Source organism: Musa acuminata, chromosome BXJ1-4 (genome assembly GCF_036884655.1).
Source record: "Musa acuminata AAA Group cultivar baxijiao chromosome BXJ1-4, Cavendish_Baxijiao_AAA, whole genome shotgun sequence".
NCBI lineage: Eukaryota > Viridiplantae > Streptophyta > Magnoliopsida > Zingiberales > Musaceae > Musa > Musa acuminata.
Genome location: NC_088330.1, coordinates 7,188,014 through 7,213,180, shown reverse-complemented (window position 1 = coordinate 7,213,180; position 25,167 = coordinate 7,188,014). Strand labels below are relative to the sequence as shown.

Genomic DNA, 25,167 nt, shown 5'->3' with positions numbered 1-25,167 from the left:
TTGGTTTTATCAGCACAGGAGAATTTGAGATCTCATCCTAAGGGTCGAGTTTTTCTGAATTAGGTATCTCAACCATTTCAGGCCTTGCGCCTCCATCGTGATGGATTTTGCTTGGCACAGGTCGGATTTTTCTCGACTCATGTGCCTCGGTCATCATTTAGCCCAATCATTTGCCATAGCGAGTTTCTTTTCACGCAAGTTGGGTCTTTTCGACTTACACGTCTCACGCATGTTTCGTCTTGTGCCTCCACCGTAGCAGATTTTGCTTAACGCGAGTCGAATTTTTCTTGACAACATGTGCCTCGAGCATTATTTGACTCGATCCTTCATTGTAGCGGATTACTCTTCACGCAGGTCGAGTCTTCTCGACTCACGTCTTATTCTTTCGTCGTAACATATCTTCTAGTGCGGGTCAGATCTTCCCGATTCACGTGTCTCTTCGGAGCTATCCCAAGGAAACACTTGACTCAATCGCGAGGGGTGGCTATATCATAACAGGGGAGAGTTTGCTTTCCCTGATCAACATCTATAGTGGGGGGAGAGAGAGTATATCTTCTTCACATCCTTCTTGATTGGTGTCTTAGTAATGAAGGAGAGAGAGACCAAGGAAACACTTGACTTAATTGCGAGGGGTGGCTATATCATAAGAGGGGAGAGTTTGCTTTCCCTGATCAATATCTATAATGGGGGGAGAGAGAATATATCTTATTCACATCCTTCTCGATTGGTGCCCTAGTAATGAAGGAGAGAGAGACATTCGAGTGACGTCTTTTTGACATGATCCTGAAATGACACTTGTGTCGATCACGTGAGAAGCGAAAGATTTCTCGATTAATTAGCACTTGAGAGGCAGAGGAGAGAGGGATTATATCTTCCTCGATTAGCACCTCAACAATGAGAGAGAGAGAGAGGGAGATTCTCATGTCTTCCACGATTAGCGCCTTAGCAATAAAAGTTTGATTTCCTCATTTCTTCCACGATTAGTGCCCTAGTTTGCTTTCCCTCATATCTACCTCGATTAGCACCTCAGCAACAAGGGAGTATCCCTTCAACATGGTCTCGAAGGAACACTTGTACTGATCGTGAGAGGAGAGAGATCATCCCCTATCTATAAACCTCCCTTAGCCTATTTAGTGAGGTTCATTCCACTCTCTCGCCCTAACATCAAGTATTCATGTTTGATTCCTTATTACCTCTAAAAAAGAATGCAATCAAAATTTTATTATTCATTTGTTATTTGTATCTTTATTGGTCGAGCAATACATATATATATATATATATATATATATATATATATATATATAATTCTTATTAATTTTCTCATTATTCATAACACACATGCAAGGGAAAGAGTGTCAATTTTGCAAGTATAAGGGATGATATTTTTTGTCATAAATAAAAGGTTTAGGAAACCGATCTAGAGAGACTGCTAACAAAAATACATTGCATGAAAAAAAAACTCATTACAATTATTATCGAAAACAATAAAAAATACAATTTCCTTTAATGCTATCATCACAAACAACATTCTCCGTAGAACTATGTAATCTATCTATATAACTCATCTTCTGTATCTTAGATCAACTGCAGAACTTAATTCCCAAATTAGATCAATTGTGGAGGCTTAGTTCCCAAATTTTTTGAAACAATATCCTATTACAAAATCCTCTGATCATAATCATAACTAGAAATATCTAAAATCTGCATTATAAAATGTTCATCAAATGTGGCGGTTGTATCAAGTCGAGAGTGATAATGACGAAGGGAAGAGAAAACGGCTACGATGGATGAAAGCATAGGCTAAGTTATCTCATCCCCGGGAGCAAGGGTGAAGCTCGAAGAAGGCTAAAAGAAAAGGGATCAAGGTGAACACAGCGCTTGCTGGAGAGAGCTTTGGTCTTTCTAACATTGAAGGAATAATCTCCAAGGAAAAAATCAGCAAAGATAAAAAATAGAAGTTACAGGTGGGGATGATGGCACTGACGAAGGAATTGGAGGCGTTTTGTAACGTCCCTTAAACTCGATCATAAGGGACTTCAAGATTAGACCTTTAATAAGAGACACTTCAAGTAAATTCTCCAACAAGGCGAACTGACAGGTAAAAATCCAGAAACATGGGTTTTTTTTTTTTTCTTTTTTTGGGTATAACTCGCCCAAAGTTTAATACATCATCCAACATAAATTTCACCTATTTGTACAACCCCACCAAGTAACCACAAATCCCAAGATAGAAATTGCCTACCTGCACCCACAATGATGGGTTCATTTAAGAGGCAGCTTTCGTGATCAACTGATTGAATGAATGGACATGCAAATTCACTCCCAAAAAGAGAAAGAAAAGGTCTTAACGGTGTTCACTTGGAAACAGCGGAGCGAAATAACGGTGGTGAAGCTCAGTTCAACAGTAGAGCAACTTATTAATGTTTATATAATCTCAACGTGAGATGATGCCTATGCATCAGCCCAAGTTCGAACACCAACTTCTCCCACATAAACCCCTGACATGGTTTATCAAGAGAACAAAATTGAACAGAGATAAATTCAATTCCTAGTCGTTTCTGCACTCGGGAAGCTACAGGTCAGATTCTTGTCACGGTTTAACAATTTAATATACTGAGATCAAGTCTCATCTCTAACTCCACCATTGGAATTGGAGCCTCGAGAAACGATGTCATGACATAAAATAAATCAACATGTCTATGCAATCTACTGTTGCGAATACCTAAACACCTCCTCCAGGTTTAGCACCCCCTGACCCTCTTCCCGGGGATCGTTAGGCCATGACCGTCCGGCTGATACACCGGCCACAGTAGGCCGTTCAATCATCTGAATGTTGCGCCTAGACCCGCTTGAGCTCTCCGACGCCATGAACGGTGGCCTTGCGTCTTTCCCGGTTAGGCTCTGCACAACAGATTTGAAGTGAGTCGCATCCGTCTCGACGAACTTGGTCTCGATTATCTTCACCCTGGTGCCTTGTCCTGACATGGAATTCGAACTCTTCCTTGATAAAAACTACGTTGATAGATTCATGGAGGCAACCGACTCGGGTATATAGAAGCCGTCAAAGATATGTTGGATGCCTGCTTAGACCCAAGAGAATAGTCAAAGACACGCCGGTCATGCATTCATGAATGGTGTCCAAGCGAATCTATGGATTAAGATCTCCACAAGGTTGGCAAGACAAAAAGGTTCATTATGATAAGTTACTTTTACCTGATCCCAGGTTAATAATGCTGTACCAATTCAAAAGTTAAACATTGACATCCAGTATCTCCTATAGCCCGGCCCGTAATAGTTGAATGTTCCAAGGTGGAGTGGTTGGAGGGATAGCTGACATCTTTAGCTGCTTCATGGGTTTGATCAAAATTACTGGTCGCATATACAACTTATTGTAGAAGCACAGATAATAAATTGTGTCTCATATATCACCTAAAGCTCTTAGACAAATTGACGATAATTAAATTGTAACAAGGAATATTAGTCCTAGAGGCAAAATTTTCATATACAAACAATTATATTGACTAAGTAATTTAATTGATAATTGAGCAGAAAAAAAATATATACTAAACGTTCTCTCAATATGATAGAGTTTATCTAGAACGCAGTGGATCCCTCGCCAGTTGTTTCTACGGATGAGTGGCTGGAAGCGATGCTCTTCTCTATAAATCTCAGGGAAGATCTGAGCTCCCTTCGTGCAGACCTTTTGTAGAAATTTAAGAGAGATTGTTGAAGATCGCAGCAGGACAGCATCAGATGTTATCAAATTGGACACGCAAACGGGAGTCCCTCCACCAATTTGCAAAGTCATGTTCTAGATCGTAGATGAGAACTCTGGGATCTAGTAACGTGGTATCTATTGAATGCTCAAGCGAACGTCCGGTTTACTTGCAGTTCTGGATTTGCTCTAATCGGCGGATGCCTTTAGACCTTCTGTTTCCAAGGACTGAAAGTTACGCTTATAAGACATAGGGAGAGAGGGAGAGAGACGGAAACCGATAGCCGTAGAACTTTCATCATGAGAATTAACGGGGAAAATACGTAGATAGATACTCCAGATCAATCAACAAGATGACAACGCTGACCATCTACGGCTTCAAAAGATTGGCTACTTTATAGACGCTACCTATTACCTCTTCTTATGCATTCATTTGACGAGGGTGCAGGTCACAATTAGACGTGCCGTACTCCAAGACCTGAAAATTAGAAAACCCACAAGGTTTGGTAGGCCACGTCAATGATTTTTAGTGAGTTCATAGGTGGGCTCACGTTTCCTGGTTAACTTCAAATTTTGGCCGATGATCGTTTGTCAACTTAACTATACCGGCTAGTTATTGGAGCCTAACCACATCTGACCCATTCTAGCTACTGATGATATCTAAAGCAACTTATGCTAGCGGATCAAGTTTATGCTGAATTAGGATATTAGCTAATCGCATTTTGAATGGGTACAGACTGAGAAAAGATTGATATCAAAGTTGGATGAAGACGAGCTCAAATGCCTACTTTATAAACCATATTCGATTAACGGATCGAAAAAAATTCTCCGTGTTTGCTATCCATAGGATTAATCGTCAGTCAGATATTTCTAGAAGTTATTTATGTATATCAAGTCCATTTATGTCAGATTAGGGTTCCACAAGTAAAAGAGGGTAGCTAGCAAGTTGTCTTGTTTAGTTGACACCGGGAATGAACACAACTTAGCTTGACGGGGCTGATTTCTCTTTGCAAGATTGAGTTGCAGGAGAAAGATGGAGACATTTCATTGTGCCCGCCCTGTAATCAGTGGATCCTATTTGTTGCAGAGAAGCTAAAACACTTCTCAGAAAGATGTTACCATCATGCATCCTCAGAGAAGAGGAGGATTACTAATTTGTCATGGCTACAGCTGAAGACATCGGCAATGAGTGCTTACAGCGACACTCGAATCGTACATCGGCCGGGCCAGTTCCACACACGTTACCGATGATATCACATGTTCTTAAAAGTCATAAGATCTGTTTCCATACTTTTGTTGTTACGGAAAAATATCATTGATATCTTTATCAGTATGACGTGATTCTTATCCATATGTCGTAGTCATCCAAGATGAAAAGCACCTTCTCTCGACTCGGCACCTACACAAAACCAAAGTCGAGAGAGGCTTCTTGAATCAATCCCTCTGATGCTTAAGTTAGTCATAAAGTCAGCTTCTCTAGGTCTAAGTTTTCTATTTTCCTTCCCCTACTTGAAGTTAAGGATATATTTTTATACCTGACCTTGAAATGATATAATATTTTATAAAAATTTTGTAGAAAAGAGATGATTTATAATTAATTCGAGCTACCTCGTAGACTCAAAATATTTCTATAAATATTTCATATGAGAGACAATTTATAACTAACCCGAACTGGTCCCTGGACTCCCGAAAATATTCCTATGAATATTTCACAAGGAGGCAGTTGGTAATCAACCCGAACTACCTCTTAAACTCTTATCCATACGAACAAATGAGTGTCAAGTCATTTGAACCTTTTTTTCTCCCGTGACGTTATGATAATTGATTGATTATATATTTTTAATCAATGTTATATTTATTTAATTCAGTATGATTTATGGTCAACTATTATTCCGATTAACAAGAGGACTGGCTTCACCTTCGGCTCCTTCACGGCCAAAACCACATTGAAGGAACCTAATTAGTGTCAATAATTCCTCTACGTGGTCAAAGATGCATGTTGAACTAACTGCAAAATTTGAGTGGAATTCTGAAATCACATGCATGACTGCATTATTTTATAACGTTGTCTGTACGATAATTAGAGTAGCCATGGAGGCTAAAAGCCAGCCTCTGACAAAAGCCTCCAAGAATATTGACCAAACGATGCAAACTCCTAATTACTTTGGGCCCATAGTCCAATGTCGTCGAATTGATGGTAAACTATACAACTCCAAGCTTCATCCAATGGTGGCCGTGTGATGTCCAAAGGATAAAAAGGGACTGCCAAGAACAACCATAATCGACGAGGAGCACAAATGCAGGGCCTTAAATAAAAGGCCCTGCATTTGACAAAATCGATACTGGAACATTGACTGCAGAGACTTCAAATATAATCTGCATTGCCAGCAACATCAGAAGATCGTTTGTCTTCTGAGCAGACAGCAGTGAGAAATTTGCATAATTGATCTGAGAAGTTGGATCAAAACAAAGGGTAATACTTCTAGATACCGAATTCCTCCGGTCCAAGAACAGATCCAATGTTAAAGAGAATGAGCCTAAACTTGGCGGCCCAGAGAGTCACACATATGATTGCTACCGACCGCAAACAAATCTGCCTCGCGGAAATACTTCCAGGAAACAAGCAAAACTCTATAATAAATATTCTTCACATCCGCAACAAGAAATCAAGTAATCGACGGAAGAAGAGAGAGTAAAATAAATAAACTCTACGACCGAACTCAGATCAACGAAACCCCAATCCGATCACACACAAGAACCCCATAACCAAGATTTCGAATGACGGCATTCCAACTCGCACCCTACGGACGACGCAGAAAGAAACCCCATCTAAGATCGGAAAAAATAAAATAAAAGACCCGAAACTGAGATTTCAGATCACAAACACAAAAGAAACGGGACAAACAGATTCATCAATCAATCAGCGTTTTCCGATCGGAAAAGGGACAAGAAGAAGAATTAAGAAGCGGGAGCACACCTGGAACTGGAATCTTTCTTCTCTACCCGAATGCTCCCGAGATTTGGTGGAGACAATGAAGTAAATCACACGATCTCCGATCCGCATCAAACAAATAGAGTTCATCACAACGTTAAACGAGAGAAACAATCCAAAGGAAGAAGAGGAAGAGGAGGAAATGACCTGAAGCGGGTTTAAGAGGCGAAAACTTTGGAGCGGGAGAGCGAGAGAGGGGGCGGGAAGGGACCGACTCATGTGACACGAGTCATGTGACATTTAAGCAAGGAACCCACTCACGTGACATTTCATTTTGTGTAGGTACATTGTGGAAGAAAGAAACCCGGGAAATTAATAAAAAGAAAAAAAAAAACAAGAGAATCTGTTTACAGAAAAGCCGCTACAATCATTTCCGACTCAACAATACAACAATGAATGTGAAACAAGAGAAACTGTATGGAAGAAGGTCGATCTTCGATCATGACAGTATGAGGGTCTCAACTACCTCGTGTTGGGTCTCTGTGGGGAAGGGGTCTCTTGATCATGACAGGATGAGGGTCTTCAGATATATGTTAGTTCTGAATCTGAGGCATGCCCCGATGCCTTCCGTCTTCTTGGGCTCATCATAACTGGTTGCAGCTGCAGCCGGTTTTCAGCGTTGGTTCTTGCAGTGCGTCCGGTCAGGTGTGTTGGTATAATGGTTCTTGATTTTTGAAGCTTCCCTGTAGAGACGATTGGAGAATAGGAATTAGATTACTGCTTGAAACAACATCAAGGATACCAAGAAATTTGAGAGCCAAATTGAAATCCAAACGAGCACTGCATGAAACCACAAGTTACCTAATTGCTTATTGCTCTTCCCACTAGCCTTCACCGTGGAGGAGGTCTTGTTGTTAGTGTCAGAAATCGTGGGAGAGAATGACTTCACAGAACCCACAGAGGTAGAAACCACATCATCTGGGAGAGTTATAATGAATGCGTTTTCATCGCTGCAAACCGAGGCTCCTTCACTCCCTGAATCCGAACACTTGTCCTTGATGTTGGTGCTAGTCTTCTCCCTTTCTGCAACTCGATAAGCGTACATTTGAAAGGGGATTTCTGAGACCCGGGGAACATCTTTCCTTCCCCAGTTTGTGAACCTCTTGCACAGACTAATTTCAAGGTCATAGTAATCCGCCGGTGGCATTGGTGCATCAGGTTGGCTATGATCTGGGTTCATAACCAAGAATCGCTTGATGTACCTGAGCACTCTACAAATGGAAGAGAAGCTGGGCCGCTGGGACGGATCGGTCTGCCAACATCTTTTTGTTAGGGTGGTCAGATACTTGGGGGATTGACATGCGAACAAAGGCCTCACACCCGCTCTTATGTTCTTGCTCATCTTATCTCCTTGAAGATGGTCGTCTTCAAAGGGAATTTTCCCTGTCAGCAGCTCGAAGCATATCATTGCAAAGCTGTAGACATCTGCCTTCTCCGTGCACTTTGAGCCACCACTGCTCTCCCCTGACCGCTCCTGCTCTAGTAGGACTTCTGGAGCATACCAGATACATGGGTTTGTGGCAGCTGCCTGGTTTGCCCAAGGCTTGGAGTTCTTCATTGGTGAAAGCCCGCATCCAGTAACTTTCACATGCAAGTATCCATCTGGTGAAGAATTCCTCGTCTTAACCAATATGTTTGAAGGGTTCAAGTCGCCATGGTATATGTTCTTGGAATGGAGATACTCCATTCCTCTTGCAATCTGAAGCATTATGTCTACTGCCACCAGCAAAGGGAATAACACCTTTCTTCTGGTGGAGGAAATTTCTTTGATGTAGCTGGACAGATCCTTGGTCATTAGCTCCATCAGCAGAAAGCACTCCTTCTTCTCTTCATCGACGAACGAGTACACGTAATACGCTACGTTTGTGTGTGAGACGGATGATAGGAGAGAAATCACAGACATCAGTGGCTCAATCTCTCCGATGACATGCTTCACGGCAAAGCTCTCCCCCATCCATTGCACTTCCTTGTAGTTGTTTCCGGACCCAAATCTTCTTCTGACTTGGTAGTCATTCGATCCTACAAGAGCTGAGCATGGGAAGAGCTTCCCTTTGGGGCACACCAGGAGCTCGGCAAGCCGGTTCTCTTGCTTAGACAGGGGCTTGGATCCTGGGCTTCTCTTCTCGGCTATCGTTTCCGAGAGAACCCATCGATCTTCCTTCCATGCTGTTTCCATTTTGTTGCGTAGTTCCTGAGAAGCCAAGTAGGATTTACCAAACTTGAGCTGAAAGAGCTTAGGCTCCATCCACTCCTTCTCGTACTTCTTCGAGAAAACGAGCTTCTTCCTACCAATGTCTTCTTGGTCGGTTCCAGTGATCTCCCCGACATTCTCGATCGCCTCCATCACGATGGGGACACACCATAACAAGTCGTGAAGGTGGAACTCGACGCAGTCAGTGTTGTGAGTGAGGGCTATGGCTTTTCCCCACCAATCACTGGGCTCCAAGCACTGCTTGAGATATTGCTCCCCTTCTCGGAAGATCCGGTGGAGCTCCCTGAGAGGGTGCTCAAGGGCTTTCCACTTGATGAGCTTCTCGTCGAACCTCAGATGGTTTCTCATCTCCTCTGCCACGCTCACGAAGGCGAGATCGAAAGCGTCCACCAGCAAGCAACACTGGTGCCGGTTGACTCGTATCTCGTCTCGGAACATCATCAGGGCCTCGATGCTTCCCAGAACTTCACCAATCTGCCGGAATTGCTCCATCTCCAATCCCAAGTTGGGGATGGAGGATTATTTTCCTCCCCAATGCAACTCTACTGGAATCTCTGGCTAGCTGATCAAATGACAATGCCGTAAGTATATATATATAAATAAATACACATCAATTAGCTATATATGACTGGTTCGAGAAAACACAGCAAACGAAAAAAGAGAGAACACCAAACGAACAGAAAAGAAAAGCAAACAAAATCTGGAGAATTGACTTGATGAAATGTCTTCAGACCATCAATAACAAACATTAGAACTCGTTATATATAAGGAGAATATTTGGGTATCGAATTAAGGAAAACATAAAACAGAGAAATTGCATGTTCTTCGGCTTCTTCCTATAGAAAAAATAAGAAGCAATCCCAATCCCATGACATTTTTATCTTAGAGAAGGAAAAAAGAATGAAAAATCCTGCAAACTCTAATCCACAAAATGCAAAATTTACACCCATGTCAACTTCATGCAACATAAAAAGTTGATAGAACTCGATCGGTCTCGCCATACCAGATGCTCGGGAAGCCGTACGAATTGCAAGCGAGGCCACCGATCCTGGGATGTCGTTCGTCCCCAGATGCCACAAATGAATCGACAAGAGACGTGGACGGAGAGATGTGTGAACAATCCGGTCGGGGCCGATGGAAAGAGAAGCAGAGGAGAAGAATAGAGAGGGCCTCAAATGGCGGAGTCAGGAAGGGAGGGAGGGCAATTTGGGTAATTAGGGAGGAGAAGAATCGTGCTGTTGTTGGGATACGGTCTTGCCTAAACACCTGGCGGCTCTGTTTTGGAGACACACAAACCTCGCACGGGGTTCCATTTAGACGGAGGTTTAGAATCAAAGTTCTAATTTTGTTCCTTGTTAATAGGAGCCTTAGTCAAACTAACACCTGCGTCGAATTGTAACAGTTACATGTAACGGTTGCCAATTGCTGGTTAAACCTTGGCTTTCTTTGATTAGGTATTAAGTGAGAAAATTAAATGAAAAAAAGACTTGGGTAATAAGAAATCTTACTTTTTAGCTTAAGTTAACTATCAATAATCATGATTAACGGTGATCAAATCTGTTGTTTACTAGACGAACTGCAAACATGAAGAGATGTTGAACTCAATAAACCGGAAGGATTTCCCAGAGGCAGGCTTGTTCAGTGTCCATCGCAGCGCCTCGCCTTGTCCCTGACACGGTTTTGACGTGGCAGAACCTGGGCCGTACGAATGGCGACCTTTTGACCCAAAGCCGGGCTGGGCTCCACGTTCTTTTTGTGACCGAAACGGCTATAAGACCCGAAATGTTCTTGACCCTCTGCATGTCCGTCTCGGTATCGACCAAGAAAGCATCAGAACAGAGGAGGGAACGCCTCGGATCCCGTTGCCCTCCCCCGTATCTCTCTCTCCTCCGCCTCCTCCTCTCTGCTTCACCCAGAGAAGAACGGGAGAGAGATCAGGGTCGTTGGACGCTCTTTGATCCGGATTTCCTGAAGCGGAGGGATGGCAGCGATCCCCAGGGCTTCGCTCGGTCTGGTGGCCATTATGCTTCTCGGCTTGGACATCGTCCTGCCGAACGTCCAGGCTCAGGCCCCTGCTCCCGCTCCCGCTCCTACCAGCGACGGTGATTTGATCTTCTTCTTGCCTTTTGTTTTCCCATCCTCGCGTTTACTTTTCTTTCAAAAGCCAAAGATCCGATCTTTCTGCTGCTATTGCAAATGGATGTGTTCTCTTCTCTGAACTTTTCCCTTTCTTCCTTGATCCATTTTCTAGTTTTTGTTAGTCCGGATCCAGTTTAGGCACAATGTAATGGTTTTCTCTGCAGATTCTCTTGGCTTTTCGTACATTCACGGCGACATAAAGGTTAAAGTTTGCAATCCTTGGCTTGAATAGGTTTTAATTTCTAATGCAAAAATTCCTCTTTTTGAGTTCCTTCTACCCAAACATGGTTGAATGCTGCAACTTCTATGACGAATATTGTGGCCTTCTGCGATGCATTCAGATTATCTTTCTGAATGCAAACTATGAATACGATCTTTATATGAATTTGGATCTTTACGCTGAGGGGATGGAGGGTTGACATTACTGCTTCTTTGTGTGGGAAGCAATCATAAAGGTAGAGACATCAAATTTGTTTTCAATATTCTAAATGCTAAATGTTGTGGAATGAGCTGCATGCCGTGTGTGCCGCAGAACAATGTCAGCCCTATTTGGAAGATTCAGATATGTGCATCACAATAGGATTCAAGAATGCCAGCCTATGACGAGGCCGAACAAAAATTGACGGCATACGGCAAACTCAGGTACCATTCAACATAGTTCTCATCACCTAAATGTCAAAAGGAATCTCGTGAGGCCCATAATTAATATACCCGTCTTGCCATATGTATGCAGAGATGCTCTTTGTCTTCTTCAGAGGCTTCCTTTATTTCTGTTGGCCATTCATCCACGACACTGTCGCCACCACCCAATTTTAAGAACATGGATGTTTCAGAGTGGCAGCAAATGCACTCATGCGCACTCCGAGGGTTTATAAACCTGGAGGACGCAAGCTCAGAGAAAGCTTGCACAGCAACAAATGGGAAAATGAAATTATTAAGCATGCAAAAGGATCAATGTCAAGCCGTTGTATAATTTTGTGCTTGGTCCTTTGAGGTTGGCAGCCACTGGACTTCTGCTGGTTTCATATTGAAATCTAATTTATAAGATGGACCAGTCTCCTTGTAACTGGGAACCAGCAACCATGTATTGATATGACTTGTCTCCTTCCCCATGTCAAACAGGTCTCCACAGTCCACAGGCCATGCCGACTCTCGCCAACCATGGTCATACATCATGGAGCCATCAGTACGTGCCCCTTGGGCTACCGTACTTTCAGATCCAAGACGATCCTAATTATTTTTGGCTGTCGGTACAACCTAACACCAGACCAAATAAGTACCAAATTAATTTCCGCGCCGAGCCATTATTTGCCAAAAGTCAATAGGATTGACTCCTTTCAAGAGGGACTATAAGTATTTTGACCACTCCCCTCTTCTCTCCCCCACGTGTCGTTCACGTGCGCATTGTTGAGAGGGATGATGAAGGGTTTGACCAAGTGTCAACTCACGCTCATCCCGTTGCGGACGGACCCCACAGCTATGAGTAATCGCAGATCCCGAACTCCGGCGGCCGATATGTCATCTGTGCCATGGCGTGAGTGACGGATTTGGGCGATGACTTGAAAGTTGGCAGTGCGCCAGCTGTAGAAAGGGTAGAATTGTGATATTGAGAAAGAACCGCAAGTGCTCAACAACTATACCTTCGCCCCCGTCTTCGCCTTTTTCCTCGTTTCTGTCACCTCCGGGACTCATCTTTCACGCTCTTCTCTCTCTTCTCCATTTACCGTGTTTCGGCGAGCCAAACCCCTACCACAGTTATCCCATTTGGTCTTTATCTGCGAAGGGTTTAGGGGCTTTTGCATTAGAGAAGTGGAGAAGGGGGAAGAGAATACGAGAACAGAGGTACCTGTTTTTGGTTGAAGCTTTCGGCTTCGGAGTCTGTAGCTTTGCCCATTCTTTATTGAATGATCCGCGACCGGTAGTTATTTTGTGTGTGTGTGTGTGTGTGTGTGTGAGAGAGAGAGAGAGAGAGAGAGAGAGAGAGAGAGAGAGAGAGTTCAACCGCGATGGATCCGGCCGACGTTGCTTGCCAGGTCGAGGTGAAGTTGTCCGAGCATGTTGTCGTGACGAGGAAGACGATCCCAGCGAAGAGAACCGCCGTTGAGGGATCTGGAAGCCGAAGGAGGGTCGTCCGGGTCTATTTCGTTGATGCCGACGCTACTGATTCCTCGTCTAGCGACGATGACCGCGACGGCGTCCGTCGGCGGGTGAAGCGGCACGTGCACGAGATAGGGATCGAGGTCGGCGCCGCGGCCCGGCGGCGGAGGTCTGTGGCGCTGGTGGCATCGAAGGCGAAGGGGGAGGAGGCGCCAGTGGTTAGAGATGCGAGCGAAGGGAGGAGGTTCCGCGGGGTGCGGCGACGGCCGTGGGGTCGGTGGGCGGCCGAGATCCGCGACCCGCACCAACGGAAGCGAGTGTGGCTGGGGACCTTCGACACAGCCGAGGAGGCCGCGACGGTGTACGACATGGCCGCCGTGAAGCTGAAGGGCTCCAAGGCGGTGACCAACTTCCCCGCCAAACCGAAAGCGACGGCCGCCGCCGGGTTACATTCGTCCCCCACGTCAGTGCTCCGCTACGGGGATGACGACTGGCCACCGTTAGATGACGTCGGCGACGGGGGAATCGACGACTTCGGTCTCGACGCTGAACCATCGCTGTTATCTCTAACGGAGTCCTACTGGCCATGGCCGAGATTGTGGGACATGGAGTTCGGCGACTTGGACGCCGAGGATTTCTCCTGACGTTGGACTGTTCTGTCTCTCGGTTCTTGTTTTGTTCTTACTCATTTGGAGTGAGGGGATCGACTTGTTTTTTACTATTTTTGTTCTTTTAATTATGGGATATTTTGTTCAGCAAAATTGTGTGGAGGGGAGAGTGGGAAGAGAGAAGGAAGCTCTTTTTTTTGTATTTAAGCTTGAGAAAGCAGTGAGTTTCTTGCTTTATTTTAGTTTATATCTCAATGTATTCTCCTTCTTTTGCAATACGTGATGAGTTAGAAAAAGGAATGTGTCATGCAAAGACAAAAATGGATTCTCCAGATGTCAAGCCATTTAAAAATCGAATGGGAACTAAAACTACAGCGACTGGTGGGACAGTATCCATCGAGATTTCCAACTGGCTGCCGTTGCGGAGCCAGCGGAGTAGGCAGGCGAGAGGTGGTGGCGTCGAGTAGTGGGAGGTGAAGTGTGGAGGGGGGGCAGGCGAGAGTGACGTCTCCGAAGTAAGGTATAGACTTGTCCACTGTCTCAAGTCTACCATGCACTGATGTCCACGAAGCACATTTGACACGTGTTTATCCATAATTCCTGAAATCACAGCCGTCGGATCCAAAGCTGGAAAATTGAAGTGAAGGCTCAGCTCCAAATGCATGCTGAGGTGTGGGCCGAATAGATTCTCCTGTAGAACATGAAGTGGCTAATGCTTGTGGGAGACGTTGAATCAACCACGTTCCTCCAACGAAATCCCATCGCTCACACAAAGTCTGCAGAGTACAATTGACTGCCCACCAAATGTTCACAGCATGAACTGCAGAGGGAGGGACATCAATAACGTACAGGACGATCAACAAATCTTTGCAATGAATAATGAGATCTCCAGCGCGACAAGTGGAGTGAAAAGAGCAAAATTATCTCGAAGCAGCAGCCACTCGATTGGAGAAGAGGGTCCAAATGGGCAGGCACAGCGCAGCAGGCATGCTCACTGCCGGAACAGCGCGCCTCTGCCCTCCTCCTCGAGCAAGTCATGTGAGTAGGTCCGAACACGAAGACAGCATGATGCTGAATCAATACTCAGCAACCACCGCACGGAGAGTGCCGACGATTCACAGAGCTAAGAGAGGCTCCTACTCCAAATCAATGTGCATTATCTCTTGAAGTTTCAGAAGAGGACCACTAAGTACTGCAACACTGCTCCAAGTTTGACATAAGAAAGGTCTACAAAGAGGAGGACCACTGAGTGCTGTACCACTGTTCAAAGTTTGACATAGAAAAGATCTCCAGGACTTCTCTCCCACTACTACCCCAGACCAGCAGCCATGAAATGGAACATAGATCAGGTCAAGTGTCATGTTCTAGATTACTAACAAAGTTTCCATGTCTACCTCTGTAACATAGCTTAAAATCCACCACGACAGATTTCCATATCAGGCAGCAGAATCTGTGAGGTTATAATAATATAGTAATAAATCCACATTTCTCATCCCAAACACTTGATGAGGTAACACCTCAGAGACATATTTGGTATAAATGTGCTCTAGCAGGGAATCTATCTCCTGCATAACAAATATAAAAAGCCACTGAGTTCTGCAGAATATTGAACAGTTTCATGTTCAGAAATTTCTAATCAGATTTTGTTTAGTAATGTAAAAAGACAACATGTCAGATCAAACTAATTGTCACTTTTAGTTGTCAACACAGAAGGAAACCATCTTGAAGTGGAAGGTAACTCAAAGTAGGTTAAATAATCTTTAAAGATTATCTCACCACCATCTTCCCAAAATTACCAAGGATTGACCTGGAGAAGCATTTAGTACTATAGAATAATATCCTTTGCATGAACATTATGAAATTATTGTTATAAACATCAAGAAACTATTCAACTTTACCTTAGTATAGAGGCATTGAGGACAAGAGCTGAAGTTTACCGAACAAGAAACGAATGCCTGTAGAATCTGGGAGATTATAAATCCTTTACTCACAAATACTCCAACCATAATTGGTGATATAGGATGCATGAACAAGTCAACAGAAGGTATACAAACACCTTGTGTGATTAACCAGGAAAACAACATCAAGTTTCTGCACATCCACCACTGTGTGAGGAACACTTAACACAGGCTTCCACAAGAACCTTTGCCCCAACTTCATGTGAGCAGACCACAATCTCATCTGTAGGAGCAATGGAACCTGGAAACAGGTAGAATATCTGAAACCGAGTGTTCTCTTCCATGGCAATCTCAATTATCATTCCTTCATATAAAGAACTGCAGCAGCAGAAGAATTTGTACAAACTAAAGTGAATAGCAGCATCTGCACCTACCAACAACTACGCAAGCATAGTTACAATGGCACACCAAATTAAGCAGACTGAAACATCTTTATTTTCATCTGAGTTCTTTATGTAAAAAATATACCCAGGATCAATGCTATGGATGTCACTGCTCTTCTTGGAGGTGTACAATTATTCTGCTTTTGTAGGAGTACCGACGGTTATACTATTATATTTCATCCATAAAAGCGGCAGGATTTACCGGGTGTATATCCAATTTTACTGTCCTTGCGCTCCCACGAGGATATCAATACTAAAGAACCATGAACCAAAATAGTTCATCAATTCAATCAATAAAAATGTACTGTTTAGGTGAATAAGCATCCCTGTTACTGTTGTAGCGATCAGCACCATCAGTTTCCCTTCAAAACTCCCCTGATTTCTCATCTAACTTATTATTCACATCTTCTCCAGCAACTCAAGGATCAAAATGCTGAAAATCTTAGTTTAAATATCTCTGCAGATTCGTTCAGCCTTTCCTAGATTAATGAGTATGCATTGGTTGCTGAATGACCATTAGGCTGAGATGAAGCTGCCGTCCAAATTCATTCTAGCACTTTTGATAATGAGTAACAAACTTCACCAATAATCTTTACAAGAACATGCTCCTCCTTCAAAATGATGGAAGCGACTCGCATCCCTCACAACAAATTTCCTATTAACTACCTGAGAAACCATCTTCATAAACTGATGGCAATCCTCGCATACCCTCAAGTTCTTAATCACCACAATTTCTGCCCCAGCCTCAGTATTCAAAAGCCCAAAAGCAATTGCTAACTTTTCACTATGAAAACCTGTCAGTGGCAGATTCTCCTTCCTTTTATTCCCATATATCTCACTATCATTCTTCACCATAGCCTCCAATCGAAGGACCATCTCATAAATATTCTTTGCCTGTGGATGAGAATGATCATCAGCCATGAATAAATGAACTTTCCCCTTGTGATCAACATAACTACAACCAGGGCCCTTCTTTAGCCCTCTCTGTCTCATTATAGCTCGCACCCTTGCCACACCATCCAACCTTCCAGCATCAGAGTATATGTTCGACAACAAGACATAGTAACCAACATTTGTCGGCTCAAGCTCAATGACATGCTCAAAAGCCAGTTCTGCCAACTCAACGTTTTTATGGATTTTGCATGCACCCAACAATGCACCCCAAATGGGACCATCAGGCTCCACTGGCATTGACTCAATCAATTCCCAAGCCTCCTTAAGCTGGCCAGCACGGCCCAAAAGATCCACCACACAAGCATAGTGCTCTCGACTTGGCACAACCCCATATGCTGTCTTCATTGAAGAGAAATACCACATTCCCTTGTCAGCCATCCCCCCATGGCTACATGCCGACAAGACACTGACCATTGCAATTCCATCAGGCCTGATCCCAACCTCTATCATCTTATCAAAGAGCCGCAATGCTTCTTCACCATGCCCGTGCATCCCATATCCAGCAATCATTGCTGTCCAGGAAACTATGGTCCTCTGAGGCATTTCATCAAAAATCTTACGTGCTCGAGCCAAATCTCCACACCTAACATGCAGGCTTATAAGTGCATTTTTTAAGTGGGTATTCGAATCAAAGTATGGTTTTTGGCTAATGTAGTTCTCTATTTTCCTTCCAATGGAGCGGGCGCCGAGATATGCGCAAGAGGTGAGCACGCCAATGAGTGTGACAGCATCTGGCTCAACAGAGGCCGAGTGCTCCATCGTATCAAAGAGATCCAATACTTGATGAGCGAGGCCGTTCTGGGCGTAACACGAGATCATGGCGTTCCAAGAAATAAGGTCCTTTCGATGGTCGGGCATTTCGTCGAACAGTTGCCGGGCAAAATCGACAGCGCCGACTCTCGAGTAACAAGAGAGCAGGCAGTTGGACACAGAAGATACGGAGGCTAGGGCAGCCCGGAAGGCAACGCCGTGGAGTGGCGGGATGGCGGCCGGCGGGGCGGCTGGGAGGAGAGCGAGGAGGGTGACGTCATCAAAAGGAACCGCCTCACGTCGCATGCGGCAGAAGAGCGCAAGGACGGCAGGGGACGAGACGGGAGCGAGGGCGTGGCCGGAGATGAGGGCGTTGAAGGCGGAGGTGGGAGCAGCAGAGGAGGGGACCTCGTCGAAGAGGCGACAGGCGAGGGGGAGGAGGCGGAGGCGGGAGTAGGCGGACAGGAGGGCGGTAAGGACGAAGGGATCGGCGGGGAGGAGGCCAGACTTGAGGGCGAGGGAGTGGAGCTGGGCGGCGGCGGGAGAGAGGGAGAGGGCCGCGGCGGAGAGGATGGCAGAGGGAAGGATGGAGGAGATAGAGACGAAGGGTTCGGAGTGGCGGAGGGCGTGGCGGAAAAGATCGAGGGCCTCATGGTGGCGTCCGGCGCCCGCGATGTCTCGAAGGCGGATGGTGGACAAGTGACCGCCACTGCTGCAGACGCCAACTCGCATTCTTCATTGGGGACGACGTGTTGCCGCATAATAATAATAAGAGCGGTAATATTCAAATCCAATCGGAGGGTAGAAGGAAATTACTTAGCTATTTTATAATTACAGAAAAAAAATAGTGTCATATTCTTGTGAGGATAGAATAATTAACGTGACTTCTCCACTAAAAAAATATCACATCATTTCTCCATCGTAGCTTTTTAATGGTATGTAATTGAGGGAGAGAAATTTAATTGTCATTTTTATGGTGGTGAATTTCCTGCAAAAACACTTGAACTTTGTTATGCATATAATTTATGGTTATTGTGGAAGACAAAATTGTACAAAGAGGAAAGGTCTCATTATCTAATAATTACATAATATTCTCGTTATCCTATTATTGTAGGAAAAAAAATGACATCCTTTTTCTTCGCAATATTATACGAAAGAGAAAAAGTTCATACGATTGCTATGTGCATGTATGCCAAAACAAAGATTCAGTGTTTTGATAACATGTGGTTCAAATCTCATCATCATATTTCATGATCATATAATTATTTTAGATATTTAATAGTGATATTAAATACAATGATTTTAGACCTCAGTATAAAAATATAACTCAAGTACCTTTTTGGAGAGCTGAATTTTCTCAATACTTATATTAAATACTTTGATTGAATCCTCAAAAAAAAATTTCTGATTGAAGTATCAAAGCACTTTGTCAAGTTTCCATTCTCGATGAAGTTTAAATTTGTGATATACTCAGACTCGAACTAAAGTTGAATTTAGATATTCTTTTACATCAAATAATTAAATTCTACTTTAATAGAATTTCATAAGAATTAAATACTTGTGTATAAGAATTTAACAGAATTACGTCAAATAATTAAATGCTAGAAGGAGGGCCCAACAAGAGAATGTCATAAACTACTTGTGTACAAGAGCTATCGTTAGGGCTAAGCAGTAGCATGGGGGGTTATAGTTGCATCCTATTACCTTTTGATAGGCAAAAGTGATAGTTTGACATAATCAAGCAGCAATAACATGGCTAAACTGATTATGTTTTGGATACCAACATAATCAAATAACTTAAAAAGAAACTCTTAACACTATCACAACCAAATTTTATCATGAAACATCCGATCAAATCAATAAACCATCCTTCTAAAATAATGTAATCAAAATTAGTCATAAAAAATTGACCTTCTATAATTGAATTAGCCAAGAAATATATTTTTACAATAACATAATCAAAATCAACCGTAAAACGTCTCTCAAAGTAACCAAAATCATGTGATGTGATCAAATTGATTAAAAAAACGTTATTGAATTCAACAATAACATGAGCTGAATTGGTCGGCGCTATTTCAACGATAGCATGATCAAAATTACCCAAGATGCTATTGAATCTCGAATTTTAATGATAAAACTAATTGATGAGTTTATGAACTAATTTACTTTTAAAATAAGTGATGTAGAAAATACTTGGATCATAAATTTAAAGGGAAAATTATTGGAGTAGAAAAAATGAACATTATGATGGAAAAAGTATCATGTGAACGTCGAGCTAGAGAACTGATCGACTACTGAAGATTGGACTTCATGCTATAAGTTCGGGTATCGTGCAGGAAGGATCGAGTATTATATCAAAAGATCGGATGTCGTGGGAAAGTCCGAAAGGATAATATGTCAATGAATCGGACGAAGTGCCAAAAAATTAGCCGACATATCGGAATGGCATACAACATGCTAAAAGCTTCATAATTATGTCGGATATATGGTTAGATTGTTAAAGTCTTGATCGAGATCTTTATTAGGTCAAATTGAGTTAGTATTAGGCCAAAATCATGCCAACTTATCGAGAAAGTCAATAGGCTTGAACACAGGACAAATTTGGCCTATTAAAAAGCTAAACCAGTGGCTTAATGTAGGCTTGGGCGATGGTACCGCTTAAGTTAACCGACAAGCACAAATAATACTTGTTAGTGCTACCAATAGTGGTACCATCTAAGGTAAGGATAATATCACTCAAAATTCAAAAATTACGATAGTAGTATTGCTGACATCAAAAGTTATGGTAATAGTACCACAATGTGTCAATGGTAGTACTGCTTGTATCTCAAAATTTAATGATTTAAATTTTTTAGCTCTATTTTTTAAGCCTCTTGGGGATTATAAATATCTCATTCATTCTTAGTTGATAGAGTATCAAATTATAAGTTTGAAAAAGATTATAACTCTCTTTGAGTATTATTTGAGTTATTGTAAAAGAGAGTATAAACGTTCACTCCTAAGTCTTTAAAGAAGAAAAGTTATAACAAGAATGGTTGATTTTTATTTATTTAAAAAAATCGTTAGTAAAAATCCATAATCTTGATGGAAGAGAAATTGAGAGTGGAAATAGGTTGAAAAAATAAAATTTCTATAAATCAATTTGCATTACTTCTCTTATTTTGATTTGTTATTACTTACTCATTTACTTTACTCATAACCCTTATTCATATTTTCGATATAAATTTATTGATCAAATTTTAAAATCAACTAAAATTTACTATAGCACTAATTAATCCTTCGGGTATTATTCTAATGATAACGTGATCGAAACATCTCAAGTCACTATTTTTATGACAAGATAACAGAAATGACTAAAGTCACTAACAAGAGCATAATTAAAATAACCAAAAGTGTTATTTCGATCGTAGTGCGATCAAATCGGCCCAAGATGCTTTTCAGATACCAAGATAATCGAATTAGCCTAAATTATTATTCCAACGATAATGCAATGGAATTAGTTCAATGCACTGTGTCATTGATAATATGACCAATCCAAAATATTATTCCAATGATTAAGCGGTTAAATTAATTATCTAACATATATATATATATATATATATATATATATATATATATATATATATATATATATATATATATATATATATATATATATATATATAATATGTGTGTAATCAACACTACGTATCGAAACAAGGAGATTCCATCACTTACACGAAATCCAGAGTCTATTTTGGATAGCACGAAAAGCCATTCTCTTATTACAAAGATGAAATGGTGAGAGAGCAGATAATTATCTCTCTTTTGTAAACAGTGACTTTCACCAGCACAAGATAAAGCAGCACAAAATGGTGATTTGATAGTAGATGAACTTCGACCTCCGGAAACGAGTGGTATCATCATCTCTTTCTCCATTCTAGAATTAGTACCCCGAACCTGAAAAGAAAAGCCCTCCAGTAATGTAGGAAACCAACATAGTAGGCTGATGCAAATACAAACGCTTCACCAAATCCAACTCACCATAATTCCTCGGTGTGTTGCACCGGAAGCATTCCATCCTGCTTGCGTAGTTGTGCTTGTTGCAGCCCGACCTGCTTGATTAGTCGATAACAAAAAGGGAGATTTAGCTACATAGGACGACGCCAACACACAGCCAGCCTCATCTGTTCCTAAAAGAGACGATCTTTACACCTCCCCATCTACTTTTCACGCATATACGCATGACAAAAGTACTGCTTCGAATACCGAGAACACCCTGACAAACTTCTGACGATTAGTTGCTAAAGCTTCTCGAAAGCTCTCCGAAGACTAGCTCGATCAATAGGCAAAGCACAGCTGTGAAGGTATTTAGACATCACATTCCTATCACGCCCACATCCATTTTCACATCGATTGACTCGTCTCCTTATCCCCAATGACTATTTGAACCCTACCCAAAGTACATTAGCTAGTATAGGGCTTCGTAAATCCTCAAAATCCTTGATTGTCTTCCCAAATCTACTGATTTAAGCGTCGAAAATATGTCGGATGTCTTCCACCAGTGTGTGTACGTGTGTGTGCGCGTATACGTAAGAGCTATCAGTGTCTGTGCGTGTACGCATATGAAGAGGTGCGCAGTTGGGTCGCGAGCTGACCTCGTGCAAATCCAGTCTCCGGACTTCAATCCAGGTTGAGATTGGCTGGTGCTGGCGGACCCCCAGGACTGGGCGACTGCGGAGGCAGCGTCGTCCTTGGACGCACCGCACTTGAAGCAGCTGGGGCGGCTGGCGTAGTTGTGGACGCCGCATGCACAGCGCCAGTCGCCGGGCTTCACGTCCCAGCTCGCGTTTGGGCTCCCGCGATCGCCTTCATCCCCGCCCACCTTTGCCTTCTTGCATCGTTGGCATGACTCACGCCAGCAGAAGTTGTCGTACTGGCATGACCTGCATATCCAGTCTCCAGCCTTCCGGCTCATCTTCTCTCTCTCGCTCTATCTTCTATCTGCTACGCATGCAGCACAAGAATATGAAGAACAGGAATGAGAATAAGAAGCGGGGGATGGATTACCTCGAGGAAGCGGAGGAGAGAGTCACGACAAGAGAAGGGTAAGTTAGACGAGCAGCCGTGAAGTTGGTCGTCTTGGTTGTGTGGAGATGGTTGGCTTGGCCTTTTATAAGATTAGCCAACGCTAAGAGTGTTATTCTCCTTGTTTCTTCAGCTGGCCCACACTGCAGATGGAATCACCCCATAGGAATTTAACCCATTGAGTTTGAGGGAGAGAGATGGGAAGGATAAGGCGACGCTTGTCTGGGGAGGATAAGCAGCAGGCCCTCACCGCCCCCCCACCTTTTACTCCATGGATTCCCCAACCCAGCAAATCGTGCTAAAGCTTACCATATTAAACCCAGGAAGGTTTTATGTGGGGATGGAAGTTCTACTCGGCCTTCGGGTCCGCCTTCGGCATCCGCACGAGAACACCACATGCATGCATGAGCGTGACAGAACCATTGCAAGGCCGTAGCGGCACATATATGCATCAAATTGGATGTCGCATATACGTTATATGTACATGCCGACTTTTGGCTTATCAACACATACCACTGTAGGACGATAAATACCACCCTCTCTTTGTTGGGATACACCTCTCAGTGCTGGATTTACCCATGAGAAATTATTCTGCTCTTCTCGTTTGGGTTAAGTATATTTTATGAATCGGTGTGACGTGTGGTCGACCCTCATATTCATGCAATCAATCTATCCGATTTCTAGCTATACTTGGAGAGGTTTATTTCATGCCTTATGCTAGAAGATTAATTTTAAGTTTCGAGTTTTTAATTTTTGAATCAATAATATTTTATGGAAACGTGTTCGACAGTTTAAAAAGTAATATATACAAAAAAAAAAAAATTATGTTGGATGTATAGGAATACTAGAAAAGTTAAGAAATATTTTTATTCATGAACAATTAATTATCGCCCGGACATAAGATATATATAACGAGAAAAAATTATTTAAAATAATCAAATCATATGCTTAAGAAAACTATGGATATGATAGTTAAAAATAAAATAATTAATATTAAAAATATAAAAAATAAAGAAAGACTTAAAAATTTTAATAAAAATATAAATAAAATTTAAATACTTTAATTTTAATTAAATATATAATCTTTTATATATCTCAATGATGATAAAACATCCATATAGCATCAAATTTGCCTAAACTTTAATTCGTATGACCGTAGTCATCATTTGCCTTCGTTCCTAACTAAATAAATACGATGAAGGCGGTATGATTTATGCCATAGTCATACCTTATGTTTTCATGACATTACAATTTACATTCACCTTTTATAGAAAAAGTGTATGTGTATGATTTATGTTTCATCACCTATAGTTTTATTTACTTACCAAAAAGGAAGTCACTGTCAGAATACTCTCTTTCGAACATTTATGGAATACATAATCAAAAATATATTTTTATAATCATAGATATTATCTATAAAAATTATATTTTCACTCCGATCTTCTCTCTCTTCCATCACACTATTTTTCAGTTCTCTCTTGTTGATTCTTTTCTTTATCTTACGTTACAGGATTTTCAGTATACCAAAAAATATTATAACATAATATTTTTATATAAATTTTATAAAAATAGTATACTTATAGTGTCTTTACATTATGTTACAGTGTTTTTCAACAATACTAAAAAACTATTGTAACACAGGATAAAATATAAAAATATTATATATTTTAATAGTATTTTTATTTTTAGTAATAATAAAAAATATTATAGCACAATATAAAAATACTATAAAATAATGATTTTGTACCGTATTATAATATTTTTATTTTTGTACTATGTTATTTTATTTTTCTATTATTGTCGATAACACTAGTGTAAAAATATTATAATTGGATTGTTTCACCCTATAGATTTTCCTACATCATCAATGTTGGTTTTTCAAAGATGTTAATTGACTTGAATGGTAAAGATTTAAACTTTTATACTAAAATCTTAGTATCAAAATTATCAACAACACTTAAGCTTTCAAAAAATTACTGAATTAAATAGAACGAAAATGATCTTTTTTTTTCTCTTAAAGAAATAGACTCGTGCATTTACATGCATAAGTAACGTAGAAAATGAAATTAGTCTCGAAAATATTTCCTGTTTTACAGAAGAGAAATGCTGAGATTGGAATCGGTTCTCTATAAACAAGTGGACTGATGTAATGCCTCCAAGGTACACAGATTCAACAGAGACTCCAAATATTGATCTTAATCTAAGTGCACATTGTTGAATTATTTTATATATATGATTAGACAAATCATGTATGTATAGAGGCAGTATTTAGATGATGTAGAACAATCTTAA

General features: G+C 41.7%; 4 protein-coding genes and 1 long non-coding RNA gene across 6 annotated transcripts; 1 reads left to right on the top strand and 4 right to left on the bottom strand.

Annotated features, from left to right (window-relative positions):
* Positions 1-2,280: 2,280 nt before the first annotated feature.
* LOC108952601 (uncharacterized) lies at positions 2,281-6,906 on the bottom strand. Its single transcript, XR_001977651.2, has 3 exons — positions 6,693-6,906; positions 3,214-3,343; positions 2,281-3,080 (listed from the first exon to the last, which is right to left on the bottom strand). It is a non-coding gene; the product is annotated as an uncharacterized LOC108952601 (long non-coding RNA).
* Positions 6,907-7,050: 144 nt separating this feature from the next.
* LOC135672382 (uncharacterized) lies at positions 7,051-10,086 on the bottom strand. Its single transcript, XM_065180853.1, has 3 exons — positions 9,923-10,086; positions 7,509-9,481; positions 7,051-7,390 (listed from the first exon to the last, which is right to left on the bottom strand). The coding sequence occupies exons 2-3, from the start codon at positions 9,409-9,411 to the stop codon at positions 7,230-7,232; spliced, it is 2,064 nt and encodes a 687-aa protein (XP_065036925.1). The 5' UTR covers positions 9,412-9,481; positions 9,923-10,086; the 3' UTR covers positions 7,051-7,229.
* Positions 10,087-12,760: 2,674 nt separating this feature from the next.
* LOC135672381 (pathogenesis-related genes transcriptional activator PTI6-like) lies at positions 12,761-14,005 on the top strand. The gene has a single exon (XM_065180852.1). It carries the CDS (start codon positions 13,065-13,067, stop codon positions 13,797-13,799), a length of 735 nt encoding a protein of 244 aa, XP_065036924.1. The 5' UTR covers positions 12,761-13,064; the 3' UTR covers positions 13,800-14,005.
* Positions 14,006-16,543: 2,538 nt separating this feature from the next.
* Positions 16,544-18,553, bottom strand: LOC135644541 (putative pentatricopeptide repeat-containing protein At3g11460, mitochondrial). The gene has a single exon (XM_065162204.1). The coding sequence runs from the start codon at positions 18,538-18,540 to the stop codon at positions 16,684-16,686; it is 1,857 nt and encodes a 618-aa protein (XP_065018276.1). The 5' UTR covers positions 18,541-18,553; the 3' UTR covers positions 16,544-16,683.
* A 2,982-nt stretch (positions 18,554-21,535) lies between these two features.
* Positions 21,536-22,977, bottom strand: LOC135672380 (RNA-binding protein involved in heterochromatin assembly dri1-like). 2 transcript variants are annotated; one of them, XM_065180849.1, is made up of 4 exons: positions 22,858-22,977; positions 22,446-22,791; positions 21,832-21,905; positions 21,536-21,747 (listed from the first exon to the last, which is right to left on the bottom strand). In XM_065180849.1, the coding sequence occupies exons 2-4, from the start codon at positions 22,763-22,765 to the stop codon at positions 21,734-21,736; spliced, it is 408 nt and encodes a 135-aa protein (XP_065036921.1). In that variant the 5' UTR covers positions 22,766-22,791; positions 22,858-22,977; the 3' UTR covers positions 21,536-21,733. The 2 variants fall into 2 exon arrangements, with proteins under 2 accessions (XP_065036921.1, XP_065036923.1); XM_065180851.1 differs by having other exon boundaries at positions 21,538-21,747; positions 21,832-21,902.
* Between the last annotated feature and the right edge of the window lie 2,190 nt (positions 22,978-25,167).

Bases quoted from the DNA above. Each gene is read 5' to 3' on its own strand.
- LOC135672382 (XM_065180853.1), bottom strand. From the start codon at position 9,411: ATGGAGCAATTCCGGCAGATTGGTGAAGTTCTGGGAAGCATCGAGGCC. The intron at 7,391-7,508 runs GTAACTTGTGGT...TCGTCTCTACAG, and splicing joins GAAGAGCAATAAGCAATTAG to GGAAGCTTCAAAAATCAAGA.
- LOC135672381 (XM_065180852.1), top strand. From the start codon at position 13,065: ATGGATCCGGCCGACGTTGCTTGCCAGGTCGAGGTGAAGTTGTCCGAG.
- LOC135672380 (XM_065180849.1), bottom strand. From the start codon at position 22,765: ATGAGCCGGAAGGCTGGAGACTGGATATGCAGGTCATGCCAGTACGAC. The intron at 21,906-22,445 runs GTCAGCTCGCGA...CGACTAATCAAG, and splicing joins GGAGACTGGATTTGCACGAG to CAGGTCGGGCTGCAACAAGC.
- LOC135644541 (XM_065162204.1), bottom strand. From the start codon at position 18,540: ATGCGAGTTGGCGTCTGCAGCAGTGGCGGTCACTTGTCCACCATCCGC.